Source organism: Rhinopithecus roxellana, chromosome 20 (assembly GCF_007565055.1).
Source record: "Rhinopithecus roxellana isolate Shanxi Qingling chromosome 20, ASM756505v1, whole genome shotgun sequence".
Taxonomy (NCBI): Eukaryota; Metazoa; Chordata; class Mammalia; order Primates; family Cercopithecidae; genus Rhinopithecus; species Rhinopithecus roxellana.
This window is the reverse complement of record NC_044568.1, coordinates 73,551,127-73,568,065: the sequence shown is the minus strand read 5'-3', so window position 1 is coordinate 73,568,065 and position 16,939 is coordinate 73,551,127. Positions and strand designations below refer to the sequence as shown.

The 16,939-nt window shown below is 45.9% G+C and overlaps 1 protein-coding gene across 2 annotated transcripts; it reads right to left on the bottom strand.

Moving 5' to 3' along the window:
• Positions 1-3,022: 3,022 nt before the first annotated feature.
• LOC104668305 (mpv17-like protein) lies at positions 3,023-16,608 on the bottom strand. 2 transcript variants are annotated; one of them, XM_030925113.1, is made up of 4 exons: positions 16,180-16,608; positions 11,481-11,551; positions 3,561-3,590; positions 3,023-3,479 (listed from the first exon to the last, which is right to left on the bottom strand). In XM_030925113.1, exons 1-4 carry the CDS (start codon positions 16,487-16,489, stop codon positions 3,300-3,302), a joined length of 591 nt encoding a protein of 196 aa, XP_030780973.1. In that variant the 5' UTR covers positions 16,490-16,608; the 3' UTR covers positions 3,023-3,299. The 2 variants fall into 2 exon arrangements, with proteins under 2 accessions (XP_030780973.1, XP_030780974.1); XM_030925114.1 differs by lacking the exon at positions 11,481-11,551 and having other exon boundaries at positions 3,376-3,479; positions 16,180-16,584.
• Between the last annotated feature and the right edge of the window lie 331 nt (positions 16,609-16,939).

The window sequence follows — 16,939 nt, the reverse complement described above, 5'->3', positions numbered from 1 at the left end:
GGGATTACAATCGTGAACCACCGCACCCAGCCTTATTATAATTATTATTATTTAAATCTCTTTTGCTCTCTCTCTCAAGAGAGACCGCATCATATTCAGTTGCATCCATTTATTTATTCATCTTCTGCCTCCTGGGCTTGAGATCCTCCTGCCTCAGTCTCCCAAGTAGCTGGGACTACAGGCTTACACCACCATGCTTGGTTAATGTTTGTATGTTTTAGAGAGACAGGCTATTGCCATGTTGCCTAGGCTGGTCTCAAACTCCACCTGCCTTCACCTCCCAAAGCACTGGGATTATAGACATGAGCCACCACGCCCACCCCCAAGTACTTTTATACAAAATGCAAACACTATTCTTCCATCATAAAAGTGACACCACAGCTTCTGTAAAGGTTTGCCCGGTAGTACATACAATTACCTTGGGTACACTTTTTGATGTTAAAATGTATCTTATTATTATGAAACAGTTTTTTCCATTATATTAACTACTTTTACAACAACGCAAATAAGTTATTTTACAAACCATTTAGAAATTTATTTACTATGGTGCCAATAATGTAAAATATATTAATGCTTGCTACATTCAGATAAATTATACACTTGGAAACTATGTATTTATGACTTACAGAAACTTAAATTATATAAATTATGTGCTCAATTTTTAGGTATATAGTCTTTAAGCTTAAATATAAATTCTCAAGATAAATTAACAGTTCGGGCTTCACAATTTGAAATCCGTGGAACATGACACTGGAGACAACAGAACTTTGGTGGAATTCTTAGGTGAAATTTGCTGAACCTTTTCTTTTGAGATGGAGTTTTGCTCTGTCGCCCAGGCTGGAGTGCAGAGGTGCGATCTCAGCTCACTGCAAGCTCCGTCTCCCGGGTTCATGCCATTCTCCTGCCTCAGCCTCCCAAGTAGCTGGGACTACAGGCGCCCGGCTAATTTTCTGTATTTTTAGTAGAGATGGGGTTTCACCATGTTAGTCATGATGTTCTCAATCTCCTGCCCTCGTGATTCACCCGCCTCAGCCTCCCAAAGTGAAAGTCTTTTTTTTTTTTGAATAGAGACGAGATCTTGCAATATTGCCTAGGCTGGTCTCAAACTCCTTGCCTTAAGGGATCCTCCCACCTCAGCCTCCCAAAGTGCTGGGATTACAAGCGTGAATGACTATATCCAAGTGAAACTTCTTGAGATAGTTATGTAATTTTTAAATCTGATGGTGTAGAAGTTAGACGAACTGAATAAATATTAAATATTAGATCAAATTTCTCATTTACCTTAAAGTATAAAGATTTATGTTAAAGCACTGATTTTCACAAAATAACATCGGTGTGAAATTTGAAAAGAAGTCAAATATTTTATTTCATGTATCTGGGAAATGAGGTGCTTTAGTCAACTGAATCTGCCCAAAACTAAGATGCATTCATTAAAAACTACTTATAGAAATTATAAAAACAGAAGATATCAATAGAAAACGTTCTATACAGAATACGACAATCATATACTACTCTTTTTTTGATCATAAGAAATGTACTTACTGAGCCAGGTGTGGTGGCTCACGCCTATAATCCCAGCACTTTGGGAGGCCAAGGCGAGTGGATCAGTTAAAGCTAGAGTTCGAGACCAGCCTAGGCAACATGGCCAAACACCATCTCTACTAAAAAAACAAAACTGAGCCAGGCATGGTGGCACGCGCCTGTAATCCCAGCTACTCCGAAGGATGAGGCAGGAGGATCGTTTGAACCCAGGAGGCGGAGGTTGCAGTGAGCGGCAATCATGCCACTGCACTCCAACCTGGGTGACAGAGCAAGACTCCACCTCAAAAAGAAAAAAAAAAAAAAAAAGTCGGTCGTGGTGGCTCAGACCTGTAATCCCAGCACTTTGGAAGGCCAAGGTGGGCGGATTATGAGGTCAGGAGATCGAGACCATCATGGCCAACATGGTGAAATCTTCTCTCTACTAAAAATGCAAAAATTAGGTTGGACGCGGTGGCTCACGCCTGTAATCCCAACACTTTGGGAGGCCGAGGCGGGTGGATCACGAGGTCAGGAGATCAAGACCATCCTGGCTAACATGGTGAAGCTCCGTCTCTACTAAAAATGCAACAAATTAGCTGGGCCTGGTGGTGGGTGCCTGTAATCCCAGCTACTAGGGAGGCTGAGGCAGGAGAATGGCGTGAATCCGGGAGCTTGAGCTTGCAGTGAGCCTAGATGGCGCCACTGCACTCCAGCCTGGGCGACAGAGCAAGACTCCATCTCAAAAACAAAAACAAAAAAAACAAAACAAAAATACAAAAATCAGCCAGGCATGGTGTAATGTGTCTGTAATCCCAGCTACTCAGGAGCCTGAGGCAGGAGAATTGCTTGAACCCAGAGGGTGGAGGCTGCAGTGAGCTGAGATCGCACCACTGCACTCCAGCCTGGGAGACAGAGCGAGACTCCATCTCAAAACAAAACAAAACAAAAGTACTTACTAAATTTTAGTATCAAAATAACAACAAATTATGTATGTTTTGGGGAAAGAAATCTTGTTATTAAATCTTCATTTCGGCCGGGCGCGGTGGCTCAAGCCTGTAATCCCAGCACTTTGGGAGGCCGAGACGGGCGGATCACGAGGTCAGGAGATCGAGACCATCCTGGCTAACACGGTGAAACCCCGTTTCTACTAAAAAACACAAAAAAAACTAGCCGGGCGAAGTAGCGGGCGCCTGTAGTCCCAGCTACTCGGGAGGCTGAGGCAGGAGAACGGCGTAAACCCGGGAGGCGGAGCTTGCAGTGAGCTGAGATCCGGCCACTGCACTCCAGCCTGGGCGACAGAGCGAGACGCCGTCTCAAAAAAAAAAAAAAACAAAAAAAACAAAACAAATCTTCATTTCGACTGAGTTCTATGTAAATTAAAATTCACTATAAGAACTATTTTTTGGTATAAAAGTTCATCTGCCCAAAAGTGTTCAGGAGATAACCTGAGATTTTAGAATAGAAATGTAAACAATCAAAACCAAGTTTCCTGAAACTTGCATTAAAATACTAGAAATATTGATAATTCTGAAATGCCATTTTGCCACTATTATTCATATTAACCAAAATATTAGAGAAGTAATATTTCAGACTAGAAGAGGAAAAAATGTCTGAATATAATTCAAAAATAATCATTGATAATTTTTTTAAAAGTGGGTCTACAAATAGCAGTAATTCCTCAAAATGAAATGCATAATTGGCACATCAAGTATTTTGTCTGCAGGCAATTCTGTGCATTTTAGGTCAAATATGTGGTCCCTTTAAGAGTCCTTGACGTCTCATTTCTCCGGGAACCCTTCTATGGCACTGGTCCACTTTGTACGAAAAATGGTGAAAGCTGACTTCAATGTGCCGTCACCACTCTGCTGGGAAAAACAGATGAAGATGGCCCAGAGAAAACCACAGACTCCGGTGTAAGCTGTTCTCCATTGAACAGGAACAAGGCTGAAGTTGGTCAGCTGGAACAGAGAGAGAGAGTTCGTTAGGGCCACATGGAAACCAAAGCCCTGAGTTAATATTACTGAGTAGGCGGAACTTACCTGTACAAAGGGCCAGTACACCAGTCCGCTCTGGAATTAAAAAAAAAAAAAAAAGCAACAACTTTATTGGAATGCCTTTTATTTTTTATTTATTTTATTTTTTATTTTTTGAGACAGGGTCTCACCCTGTTGCCCAGACTGGAGTGCAGTGGTGTTATCTAACTCACTGCAACCTCTGCCTCCTGGGTTAAAGCAATTCTTGTGCCTCTGTCTCCTGAGTATCTGCGATTACAGGCGCACACCACCTCACCTGGCTAATTTTTGTATTTTTAGTAGAGATGGGTTTTCACTATGTTGGCCAGGCTGGTCTCCAACTCCCCACCTCAGGTGATCCGCCCACCTTGGCCTGGGATTACAGGTGTGAGCCACTATCCGCAGCCTAGCATACCTTTTAACCACACAAAACAACTGCACAGTTCATTCCATAAAAGAGTAAGAAATACTAGGCCAACTAGATGCTGAGGTAGTATTACATTTCAGACTAAGCTGATTAAATCAGACTACTTAAGGCCTCTAGAGTGAGGGGGTTGGGGAGTTGTGGGGAAAAAAGCTATTAGGTACAAGACATTTGTATTAATTATATTTTTAACACCAGAATGAAAGGTCTACTAGAATCAGTACCAATTCTGGAAGACAGCTGCTTTGGAAATGACAACATATATTTATGCATTGCAATTTCCTGGTTACCATGAAAAAGTGATGCAGGAATATATTTGTAAATACAGAATCATCAATGAATTCTTTAGCTTTTATTTTTTTAATTTAATTTTTTTTTTTTTTTGAGACATGGAATCTCTGTGTTGCCCAGGCTGGCCTTCAACTCCCAGGCAAAAGTAATAGCAGCCTCCCAAAGTGCTGGGATTACAGGCGTGAGTCACCTCACCCGGCCAAATTATTTTATTTATTTATTTATTTTGAGATGGAGTCTCATTCTGTCGCCTAGGCTGGAGTGCAGTGGCAAGATCTTGGCTCACTGCAACCTCTGTCTCCCAGGTTCAAACGATTCTCCTGCCTCAACTTCCTGAGTAGCTGGGATCACAGGCGCCTGCCACCATGCCCGGCTAATTTTTCTATTTTTAGTAGAGACAGGGTTTCACCATGTTGGCCAGGCTGGTCTTGAACTCCTGACCTCAGGTGATCTGCCTGCCTCGGCCTCCCAAAGGATTACAGCCATGAGCCACTGTGCCCAGTCTTGAATTGTTAATACTATATACCAAACCATTGTTTATGGAATGATTTTCTAATAATATATTCAAACCATGTGATGCTATAGAACAAGTTTAGCTGAAATTTTCATATATTACAAAGTATCTTAGATAGATATTTTAACAAACTTTATCCTATACAGTCTGATGAAAAAGTCACCATTGTGAATTTTTTTTAAAAAAAAGTCTTGGTATGTAAATTACACCTCAAAAAAAGGCTAGAAGTTTTTAAAATAGTCCTTAAAAGTGGTATTATAGGCCGGGCGCGGTGGCTCAAGCCTGTAATCCCAGCACTTTGGGAGGCCGAGACGGGCGGATTGCGAGGTCAGGAGATCGAGACCATCCTGGCTAACACGGTGAAACCCCGTCTCTACTAAAAAATACAAAAAAAAACTAGCCGGGCGAGGTGGCGGGCGCCTGTAGTCCCAGCTACTCGGGAGGCTGAGGCAGGAGAATGGTGTAAACCCGGGAGGCGGAGCTTGCAGTGAGCTGAGAACTGGCCACTGCACTCCAGCCTGGGCGACAGAGCAAGACTCCGTCTCAAAAAAAAAAAAAAAAAAAAAAAAAAAAGTGGTATTATAGACTTATTTTCTTCTTTTCACTAATTTGTGTTTTTGAAGTTTCTAAAATAAACAATTGCAATAAAAGTTTTATAATATTTATGTTTATATTCAAAAGTAGATATTACATATAATGTGTATATGTGTGTGTGTATATATATATGTTTTGTTTTGTTTTGTTTTGAGGCGGAGTTTTGCTCTTGTTGCCCAGGCTGGAGTGCAATGGTGCAATCTCGGCTCACTGCAACCTCCACCTCCTGGGTTCAAACGATTCTCCTGCCTCAGCCTCTGATTAGCTGGGATTACAGGTGCACACGACTACACCCGACTAATTTTTTGTATTTTTAGTAGAGACAGGGTTTCGCAATATTGGCTAGGCTGGTCTCGAACTCCTGACCTCAGGTGATCTGCCTGCCTCGGCCTCCCAACGTGCTGGGATTGCAGGTGTGAACCACCGTACCTGAACATAATGTGTATTTTTATTTATTTGTTTATTTATTTATTTATTTTTTGAGACGGACTTTCGCTCTTGTTGTGCATCTCAAATTCCCAACCTCAGACGATCTGCCAACCTCAGACTCCCAAACTGCTGGGGTTGCAGGCATGAGACACTGAGCCTAGCCCTTAATTTTTAAATATACTTTAAACACAAAATATACCCCTATAATCCCAGCACTTTGGGAGGCAAAGGCAGGCGGATCACCTGAAGTGGGGAGTTTGAGACCAGCCTGACCAACATGGAGAAGCCCTGTCTCTACTAAAAACACAAAAATTAGCAGGGTGTGATGGCAGGAACCTGTAATCCCAGCTACTCAAGAGGCTGAGGCAGGAGAATCGCTTGAACCCGGGAGGCGGAGATTACAGTGAGCCAAGACTGCACCACTGAACTCCAGCCTGGGCAACAGAACAAGACTGTCTTAAAAAAAAAAAAAAAAAAAAAGAATTTAAAACTTTAGCAAAAATAATCAAAAGACTAAACTCATCCAAACATGGCTTTCCTTCTTTCTTTTTTTTTTTTTTCCTTAATAGAGATGAGCCCTCACTATATGGGCCAGGTTGGTCTTGAACTCCCGGCCCCAAGCAATCCTCCCACCTCTGCCTCCCAAAGTATTAGGATTACAGGCGTGAGCCACTGTACCTGTCCATGGCTTTATTTCTTATGGCTGTGTTTTTTTCTTGTCAGAATGTAGTATCATGCAGTAGTATATTTTGTTCTCAAACCATTCCCTCACCAAAAGAAATCAGGATGCCTCAGAGAATTGACTGATTGTAGGGCCAGGGCAGGGCAGGTGCAAGGTACAAGATGGTTCTGGAACATACTGTCATTCCAGAAAGGAAGTGGCTTGTGAAAGAAGAAAAGGAGAAAGAAGATGGGTGATGTCACAGGACACAGGAACCAGCTTGGAGGGACTCCCACTGGCCGAATCTGGGACATGTGAGCACTAAAGATAATTAAACACTGCCATGAACTCTCCTCTGTGCTTCGGCAATCTCCCTCTGAATAGCCCAAAGACATCTGGCATTCAACGTTTCCCAAATTGAACTCACCTCATTTCTTTTCTTTTCTTTTTTTTTTTTTTTTTTGTTGTTGTTGAGACAAAAGTCTTGCTCTGTCACCCCGGCTGGAGTGCAGTGGTGCGATCTCGGCTCACCGCAATCTCCGCCTCCCAGGTTCAAGTGATTCTCCTGCCTCAGCCTCCTAAGTAGCTGAGATTACAGGTGCATGCCACCACACCCAGCTAATTTTTTGTATTTTTCAGGAGAGAACGGGGTTCACCATTTTGGTCAGGCTGGTCTTGAACTCCTGACCTCAAGTGACCCGCTCGCCTCGGCCTCCCAAAGTGCTGAGATTACAGGCGTGAGCCACCATGCCAGGCCAGTTTTATTTTTTTAAATACAGACAGGGTCTTGCTGTGTTGCCCAAGCTGGTCTCAAACTCCTAACCTCAAGGGATCCTCCTGCCTCAGCCTCCCAAAGTGTTAGGATTACAGGCATGAGCCACCACACCCGATGTGCTTCCTTATTTCTTATGTGAACTTGGTTACCATAACTCCCACCTTTGGTTTCCTTTGCTGCCATTACCTAACCGTGAAGTTCAAGATCCTCAGCTCCAGGCGTTCAACAGTCTCCAGGATCCAAACTCATTCCAAGTTGTTCAACAAATACTCTGTGAACACCAAACTGCCTGTGGTTTCTCCCCTCCAGGCATACCATGGTGCTTCACACATTGTCAACTCTACTCAGCTCTTCTGCCCCTGGAGTGCCCTGTCCCCCAGTATGTACATAACTCCAGATCTTTTTATTTATTTATTTACTTTTTTATTTTGAGGCAGGGCCTCGCTGTGTTGCCCAGGCTGGAGTGCAGTGGCACAATCATAGCTTACTGCAGTCTCAACCTCCTGGGCTCAGGAGATCCTCCCACCTCAGCCTCCTGAGTAGCTGGGACTACAGGTGCGAGACATCATGCCCAGCTCATTTTTGTATTTCTGGAGATGAGGTTTTGTCGTCATATTGCCCAGGCTGGTCTCAGACTCCTGAGCTCAAGCAATCCACCCACCTTGGCCTCCCAAAGTGCTAGAACTACAGGCATGAGCCACTGGTGCCTGGCCCTAGCAAGACTTCCTCGATCCCTCTTCACCTCCTTGCTGTGCTAAGTACCCATGGAATCTGAAAGCATTTCTCGTCAAACTCTAGTTAATGACTTGTCTATTTATCTATCCATCCCACTAGACTCTAAGTCCCTTTAGGTCAGAATCTGTGTTTTATATGGTTTTTTTGGGTATCTTCCACTAACACCTAGGACACAACCTGGAAGACAGTTTCTTTTCTTTTCTTTTCTTTTTTTTAAGAGGGAGTCTCTTTCTGTCGCCAGGCTGGAGTGCAGTGGCACGATCTTGGCTCACTGCAACCTCCACCTCCCAGGTTCCAACAATTATCTTGCCTCAGCCTCCTGAGTAGCTGGGATTACAGGCACCCTCCACCACACCCAGCTAATTTTTGTATATTTAGTAGAGACGGGGTTTCACCAAGTTGGCCAGGCTGGTCGCTATCTCTTGACCTCTTGATCTGCCTGCCTACCTCGGCCTACCAAAGTACTGGGATTACCGGCGTGAGCCATTCTGCCTGGACAACAGTTTCTTATTACAGGAAATCTTCCCACAAAATCTCCAGATGGGCTCAGCTTCAGAGCACTGGTTTACCCTCTTTCTTTTCCTGAAGGTAGATGAGACTCACTCATTGTAACTACTGTTTTTTTAAAACAGTATGCAAATGTTCCTGTGGTTTTGTTCATTTATAAATCCCTGCCTCCTGAAGCTTCTTTCTCTCCCAATTCTACTTCCTGCTTTTTTTTTTTTTGAAACAGGGTCTCACTCTGTCACTCAGGCTGGTGTGCAGGGGTGCAATCACAGCTCACTGCAGCCTCGACCTCCCAGGTTTGCAATCCTCCGATCTCAGCCTCCCGAGCAGCTGGGACCATAGATATATGCCACTATGCCCAGCTATTTTATTTTTGTAGAGATGGGGTTTCACTATGTTGAGCAGGCTGGTCTCCAAACTCCTGGGCTCTAGCAATCCTCCTGCCTCAGCCTCCCAAAGTGCTGGGGTTACAGGTATGAGCTGCCTACTTCCTTCTGGCTTTTTTTTTTTTTTTTTTTGAGATGGAGTCTCGCTCTGTTGCCCAGTCTGGAGTACAGTGGTGTGATCACGGCTTACTGCAACCTCTGCCTCCCGGTTTCAAGCGATTCTCCTGCCTCAGCCTTCCAAGTAGGTGGGAATACAGGCTCGTGCCATCATACCCTGCTAATTTTTTGTATTTTCAGTGGAGGCAGGGTTTCACCATGTTAGCCAAGATGGTCTCAGTCTCCTGACCTTGTGATTCACCCGCCTCTACCTCCCAAAGTGTTGGGATTACAGGCATGAACCACTGCCCCGGGCCCTTGCTCTTTTAAAAAAGAAAAAGAGTTAGATGTACATATCTCCATAGACTTTACAACATAATGGAAAAACTTGTTCCTTTTTCCAAAATAAAACAGAAGAAGTGGCTGGGCATGGTGGTTCGCACCTGTAATCCCAGAACTTTGGGAGGCTGAGGCAGGCGGATCACCTGAGGTCAGGAGTTCAAGACCAACCTGGCCAACATAGTGAAACCCTATCTTTACTGAAAAATACAAAAAATTAGCTGGATGTGGTGGTGCAAGTCTGTAATTCCAGCTACTCAGGAGGCTGAGGTGGGACAATTGCTTGAACCAAGGGGGCAGAGGTTGCAGAGAGCCGAAGTGGTGCCACTGCACTCCAGCCTAGGGGACAGAGCAAGACTCCATCTAAAAATAAAAAACCACACACACACAACAAACAGAAGAAAATCACATTTGGTTATCACCATGGGGTCCTCAATTTCTGCCCTAAGAGAAATCACAGGAGTTCTGAACACATTCCTTGTAGTTACTGTTCCCGACTGTAGAGGCTCAGGGGAAGCCTCTGACTTCAAACCTCTCCATCCTCTGTCTCTAGCCATCAAGTAATTCTAGCTCAGGGACTTGGTGCCATCCAACAGATGATGCTAGAAGCTGTGGAGGGAATAGCTGGCTGTGGCTCAACACTGCTTTTGATAGGGAATGAAGAACATGTGAAGCCCTAGGCCAGTCTGTGAACATTCTGTAATCCCAAAGATTTACCTCCTTGTGATGAATACAATCAAACATGCTCTAGGGCAGAGATGAAAAGTATCCCTGATTTTGCCAGGCCTTAAGGACACTGTTCAATAAATATTAACTGAATTAATGAATAAATACATATTGGACTGAACTGTATATATTTGTGCCGAGCAAACAGTAAAACCACTGATTTGCTTCAAACCTTGGAATAACCCTTGGAAACCTTCTCCTTCGCTATCAATACCTTTGTGATGTTAAAGTTCTCTTCACCAGGACTCTGCAGAAAGCTCACCTGAAAACACTGGCTCTGAATGTGGGAATGACTCCATTAAGCCACTCACAGTCTGCAGTCCCTATTTTGCAAATAGAATCCTAATTTACAGAATAAATTGTTATCACTTGGGCTGCAAAATTCACAAAATAAACTGTGATCCTTATAAGAGTTAATAGAATAAAGTCAGAAATCATTGAGAGCATTGAGATATTATTTCTTTTCTTTTTTTTTTTTCTTTTTGAGATGGAGTCTTGCTGTGTTGCCCAGGCTGGAATGCAGTGGTGCGATCTCAGTTCACTGCAACCTCTGTCTCTAGGTTCAAGTGATTCTCCTGCCTCAGCCTGCTGAGTAGCTGGGATTACAGACATGCACCACTGTGACCAGGTATTTTTCGTATTTTTAGTAGAGATAGAGTTTCACCATATTGGCCAGGCTGGTTTCAAACTCCTAACATCAAGTGATCCGCCTGCCTCAGCCTCCCAAGTGTTGGGATTACAGGTGTGAGCCAGCGCGCCGGGCCCGGAGACATTATTTCTTTCCAATTCATGAGAAGTACAGATACTCTTAGCCCCTCTCCTCATACATCTATTAAAATAACTTGAAGATTTCTCTGTCAAAATATTGGACCCTTCTGCCAACCAAACTGGAGCTCTAATTTAGGAATAGTTTAATAGAAATGGACTTAACGTCGAGGTGGGAGAATCGCTGGAGCACAGGAGTTCGAGGCCAGCCTGGGCGACATAGTGAGACACTCTCTACCAAAAACTTTAAAAATAATTAACTGGGTGTGGTGGCACATGCCTGTAGTCTCAGCTACTCAGGCGGCTGAGGTGGGAGGATCACTTGAGCTCAGGAGGTCCAGGCTGCAGTGAGCCATGATCATGCCCCTGCATTCTAGCTTTGGTGACAGAATGAGACCCTGTCTCAAAAACAATTTTTTTAATTAAAAAAAAAATGTATATACACACACACACACACATATACACACACACACACACACAAAGAATCCTGATAGGATTATACAAATGTATCAAATTATCATGTGTATACTGAAAATATATACATATATGTGTCAATTAAAAGATTTTTTAATATTTTAAATATATACACAGAAAAATACTTTCTGTATATGTGTATATATGTGTGTGTGGGGTGTGTGTGTGTGTGTATATATATACATATATACCAAAAAACATACTGATTACATTTTCAAATGCCTGACTTACCAGATAGGTATTCCAGAATTTCTGTTTCAGGTCCAAAAATATGTCATCCTTTTCCTGGAGAATGCTCATACCTATTTGCAAAACACCAAAAGAATTTTAAAACATTCAGTAGGGTACCGTATAACAGTGCAGGTTTCAGTTTTCCATTCCAAAATGCAAAGTAACCATCACTATCATCCATCAATACGACCCTTCTGATCCAACAGTGAAAAGAGAACATAGTCAGGCACGGTGGCTCAAGCCTGTAATCCCAGCAGTTTGGGAGGCCGAGGCAGGCAGATTGCTTGAGTCCAGGAGTTTAGAGACCAGCCTGGGCAACAGGGCAAAACCCCATCTCTACAAAAAATATAAAAATTAGCCAGGTGTGGTGGCGTGCCTGTAGTCATAGCTACTCAGGAGGCTGAAGTGGGAGGATTGCTTGAGCCTGGGAGGTGGAGGCTGCAGTGAGCTGTGATCATGACACTGCACTCCAGCCTGGGCAACACAGCAAGACCCTGTCTCAAAAAAAAAAAAAAAAGAAAAAGAAAATAGAACATAATCTCCACTCTAAAACTAGATAAATTTTAAAGGAATGATAAATACAAAGTGAGAATAGCAGAGTATAAAAGTTATAGCAGAACAATTATTTTTTCAAAAACTATAGCAATTCACAAAAAGAATCAATTTACAATAGTGGGCCTATTGGTTACTTTACCTTTCAAACATTTTGTGAAATGTCGAACATTTGAACATTTTGAATTTTTAATTTCTGTCTTTTTTTTTTTTTTGAGATGGAGTCTTGCTCTGTCACCCAGGCTGGAGTGCAGTAGCCAGATCTCAGCTCACTGCAAGCTCCGCCTCCCGGGTTCACGCCATTCTCCTGCCTCAGCCTCCCGAGTAGCTGGGACTACAGGCACCGCCACCTTGCCCGGCTAGTTTTTTGTGTTTTTTTAGTAGAGACGGGGTTTCACCGTGTTAGCCAGGATGGTCTCGATCTCCTGACCTCTTGATCCGCCCGTCTCCGCCTCCCAAAGTGCTGGGATTACAGGCTTGAGCCACCGCGCCCGGCCAGTTTCTGTCTTTTAAAAAAAAGCTAGTGGACTGGTTGTGGTGCCTCACGCCTGTAATCCCAGCACTTTGGGAGGCTGAGGCGGGTGGATCACCTGAGGTTGGGAGTTTGAGACCAGCCTGACCAACATGGAGAAACCCCGTCTCTTCTAAAAATACAAAATTAGCCCCGCGTGGTGGTGCATGCCTGTAATTCCAGCTTTTCAGGAGGCTGAGGCAGAAGGATCACTTGAACCCAGGATTTGGAGGTTGCGGTCAGCTGAGATCACACCACTGCGTTCCTGACTGGGTGACAGAGCAAGACTCCATCTCAAAAATATAAAAATAAAAAAAGGCTAGTGGACCCAAATACTCTGGCAACTACAAATTTCCCATCGGTATTACCCTATTCAAAAATTGAAAGTGGAACACCAATTCAGCCTTCCTAAAAACACTTTGAAAACGTTGATCTTCAACATCCCTGAAGAGAAATTCACAGCCTGGGCAATATATCAAGACCTTTTCTCCACAAAACAATTTAAAAACAAGCCAGGTATAGGGGTGCACGCCAGTGGTCCCAATTACTCCAGAGGCATAAGTGGGAGGATTGCTTGAGCCTAGGAGGTCGAGGCTGCAATGAGGGGTGATCACATCACTGCACTTCAGCCTGAGGGAATAGAGTCAGACCCTGTCTCAGAAAAAGAAAAGGAAAAAAGAAAAATGAAATTCAGGTAGCAAGGCAAAGCTCTGCTATTTTAGAAAGGGTTGTAAAACTGAGAGTACTTTAAAAATTCTTTCCAATCCCCAGTTAGGAGGTAGGGGAAATAAGAGCCTTATTAGTTAATTACAGAAGATTCTTACATGACTCAGCAAAATATTGGTAATACTGTGTTCCACTTACCTAGCATTAATTAAATGCTAAGTACTTTATGCGCCTCATTTCATGTGTCCCTCCTTACAATTCGCTAAGGTAGGTAGAGTTACAAAGAGGAAAAGAGCTTAGAGAGGTTAATAGCAGATGGAGTTCAACCCAGGTGTCTGATTCCCAGCCGAGAGTTGTTAATCTGTTACCTCTGGTTCCCCAAGGTGACCCCAGCACAAAGATCATCTGATTCCTGCAATTTCCATGTAGAGCCTCATGCAAAACTCTAATCCATCCCCTTCCACTTGCTCCCTTCATGGAAATTTGAGGTGACCAAAACTGAACCAGAAAAACTGAAAACCGGCTGGGCGAGGTGGGTCATGCCTGTAATCCCCAGCACTTTGGGAGGCCGAGATGGGCAGATCACTTGAGGTTAGGAGTTGAAGGCCAGTCTGGCCAACTGGTGAAACCCCGTCTTCATTAAAAATGCAAAAGTTGGCCGGGCGCGGTGGCTCAAGCCTGTAATCCCAGCACTTTGGGAGGCCGAGACGGGCGAATCACGAGGTCAGGAGTTCGAGACCATCCTGGGTAACACGGTGAAACCCCGTCTCTACTAAAAAATACAAAAAGCTAGCCGGGCGAGGTGGCTGGCGCCTGTAGTCCCAGCTACTTTGGAGGCTGAGGCAGGAGAATGGCGTCAACCCGGGAGGCGGAGCTTGCAGTGAGCTGAGATCCGGCCACTGCACTCCAGCCTGGGCGACACAGCGAGACTCCTCTGTCTCAAAAAAAAAAAAAAAAAATGCAAAAGTTAGCCGGGTGTGGTGGTGTGCATCTTTAATCCCAGTCCCTCTGTAGGCTGAGGCAGGAGAATCGCTTGAACCTGGAGATGGAGGTTGAGGTTGCAGTGAGCTGAAATCGGGCCACTGCACACTATAGCCTGGGCGATAAAGCAAGACTCTGTCTCCAAAAAAAAAAAAAAAAAGGAAAAAGAAAAAGAGAACAATCTCACTAGTTGTTTCAGGATTGAATAGGATTCTGGTCCCCTACCCCTTCACCGGTGTACAAGGCTTCTGTAACAGGTGCTAGGAAGCTGTTTGCAAATCTAGTCTGGAAATCATACCGTGGGACCAGGGAAAGACCTTCTGATAAAACAGGAGGCCCTAGCTCTCAGGCTGTGCTCCTGACACACTGATCCCATCAGCCATGTAGTTGGCCGCAATGGCAACAGGCAACCAGGTGGTTTGTGTTTCTGGTGGGGTCTGTAGAGAAAGGAAGTGAATCCAGCTCTTCAAAATAAGATTCAGGGGGCAGGGTAGCTCTCTTCAAGATGGTGGCTTGTCTGACCTCAACCTGGTTTAGAAAGCACCAACAGCCCTTAGGAGAAGTTCCCTCCCATTTGGGGGAAAATCTGTGTTCCCCAATCCCAAGGTCAGGCTTAAGACCCATAGAGATTTTCTCCCCAGTTACCCACCCCATCCCCTTCAAGGCTATAGAAATTGCAATGATGATAGAGGCCACAGGGCCCCTTCTGTAAGCAGACGGAAGATCTCCAAAGATCACAAGAATTTAACCAGCTTGAGCAATCAGCCTGTTTTACAGCCTCCTGCCCTCAACTTGTTCTTCCCCAACCCTGGGTGGAATGAGGTCACCCTGTTTGTTTAAACCAGCTCCGAAGTGACCCCAGGTTACTTACAGATGAACCCAAGTTAACTTTCCTCATTTCCATGCTAAAGTCTTCAGCCCAGGAGAAGCTATAGCTTCATGACTATAACCTATGTAACCTATGCAATCTATGTGCTAGCATCATGACTCACTGGGACTCCTACTCTGCATGCAATCACGCACCCTCTCCTTTCTCCATCACCCCATAAAACCCTCCTGTCTCCTTCTCGGGGTGGGGGACACACTACTTTGGAGAACACGCCCTGTGTCTTCCTTACTTGTGCCAAGTAAAACTCCCATTGACCCCAAAACCTGCCTCTTGATGGAGTCATCTGGGACTCGTTAGGGGAATGAACCCCGGTATTTTTCAGGTAACATTTCCATTGTTCTTATTGTAGGCAGCAGTTTCCACAGTCAAGCCCCCATCCCCCACACCCCAGGCCTGGGTCGGATTTTCTAAGGATAGGGTTCCCTGAACCCTTACAAGTATATAGTCCTCCATGGCAAGGATCCAAGGTCCCTTGATGTCTTCCGTGGGACCCCCAGGGGAAAATCGTGTCACCAAAGCAGGACTAGGCCCCTGGGCATGAGTTTTCTGAAGATCCAAGCCCAACCTCAGATTCCACCTGCTCTGTCCCCCAGGGTCATGGGTCCCCTTGCATTTTGTTTCTGTGTTGGCCCCGGAGCCCCAGGCATGGATTTTCTGAAGAGCAGGTCGGTCCCTTCCCTGCCCACGACTGGTTCATGGTCACGCAGCTGCTATGGCCTTGAACTGGGATCTCCTTTATTTTCCCGTGGACCCGTTTTCAGGGGAAAAGACCTCCCCAGCCCTGCCTACTCCAGCCTTGACCTACATCCAACCCCCGAGTCTCAGCCCCGACCCTAGCCCCTGACCCGGTGGACCTCTGGCTCCCCAATTTCCCGGCTGCCCAGCCAGTGGCCCCCCGCAACTTCTTGCAATCAAACACCCCAGCCTCCAGCCTTTGCCCTGGCCTTCCAGGCCCCTGATGCAGCCCTGGTCTCAGAGCCCCAGCTCCCCGGGACCCCAGGTTCCTGCAGCGCCCTCCCTCCAGCCGCTTGATCCCGAGTCCCTGCCTCCAGTCCCCCAATACCGGGGCCCACCCCCCAGATCCCCTCGCGGCCTCTCACCGGCATAGAAGGCCGAGACTGCGATGGGCGCAGCGACCACCTGGTCGCAGAGCAACTTGGCCAGCACCGCGCGCGGCGCTCTGCCCGGGAGCGCGCGCTCCAGCAGGCCCAGCCACACGTAGTTGAAGTTGGCGTGGAAGGTCACCACCAACGTGGCCACGCGCCGCGTCTGGCGCCAGTCGGCCTCGCCGCCCTGCAGCCGCTGCTGCAGCGCGTCCCCGGCCGTGAAGAGCGAGCCGTAGAGCAGCACGTTGGTGGGCCACGGGTGGCGCCGGGCCGCGCGCGACAATGCCGGCCACCAGCTCGCCATGTCCGCGCTTTGGGCCCCCGCGATCAGGAGCCGGCGTGGTCAGCAGCTTCCTGCACTGTGTTCGAGCCTCCTGGGCCTCCAGCAGCCCCTGAGCCTGCGCCGCCCGCACCTGCACCTGCCCCCTCCAGACGCTCCGGAGCGATTGGGCGCCGCGCACACCCAGCCCGCGCTGTCCAATCCAGAGGCCACAGGTCGTCGTGAGGGCTGAACATTTGAAAGGTGCCCGGCCCACCCCCATACCTGGGTCCATTCACACAAAATACCCAGAACAGGCAAAGCCACAGAGGCAGAAGTAATGGGGTTATTTATTTTTATTTATTTATTAATTAGATTTTTTGAGATGGAGTCTCACTCTGTCGCCCAGGCTGGAGTGCAACGGCGCGATCTGGACTCACTGCAACCTCCGCCTCCCAGGTTCAAGAGATTCTCCTGCCTCAGCCTCCCTGGGAC

Coding starts and splice junctions, on each gene's coding strand:
- LOC104668305 (XM_030925113.1), bottom strand. CDS start 16,489: ATGGCGAGCTGGTGGCCGGCATTGTCGCGCGCGGCCCGGCGCCACCCG. Junction 11,552..16,179: donor AGTCTCGGCCTTCTATGCCG/GTGAGAGGCCGC, acceptor TTTTGCAAATAG/GTATGAGCATTCTCCAGGAA. Junction 3,480..3,560: donor TGTACTGGCCCTTTGTACAG/GTAAGTTCCGCC, acceptor TCTCTGTTCCAG/CTGACCAACTTCAGCCTTGT.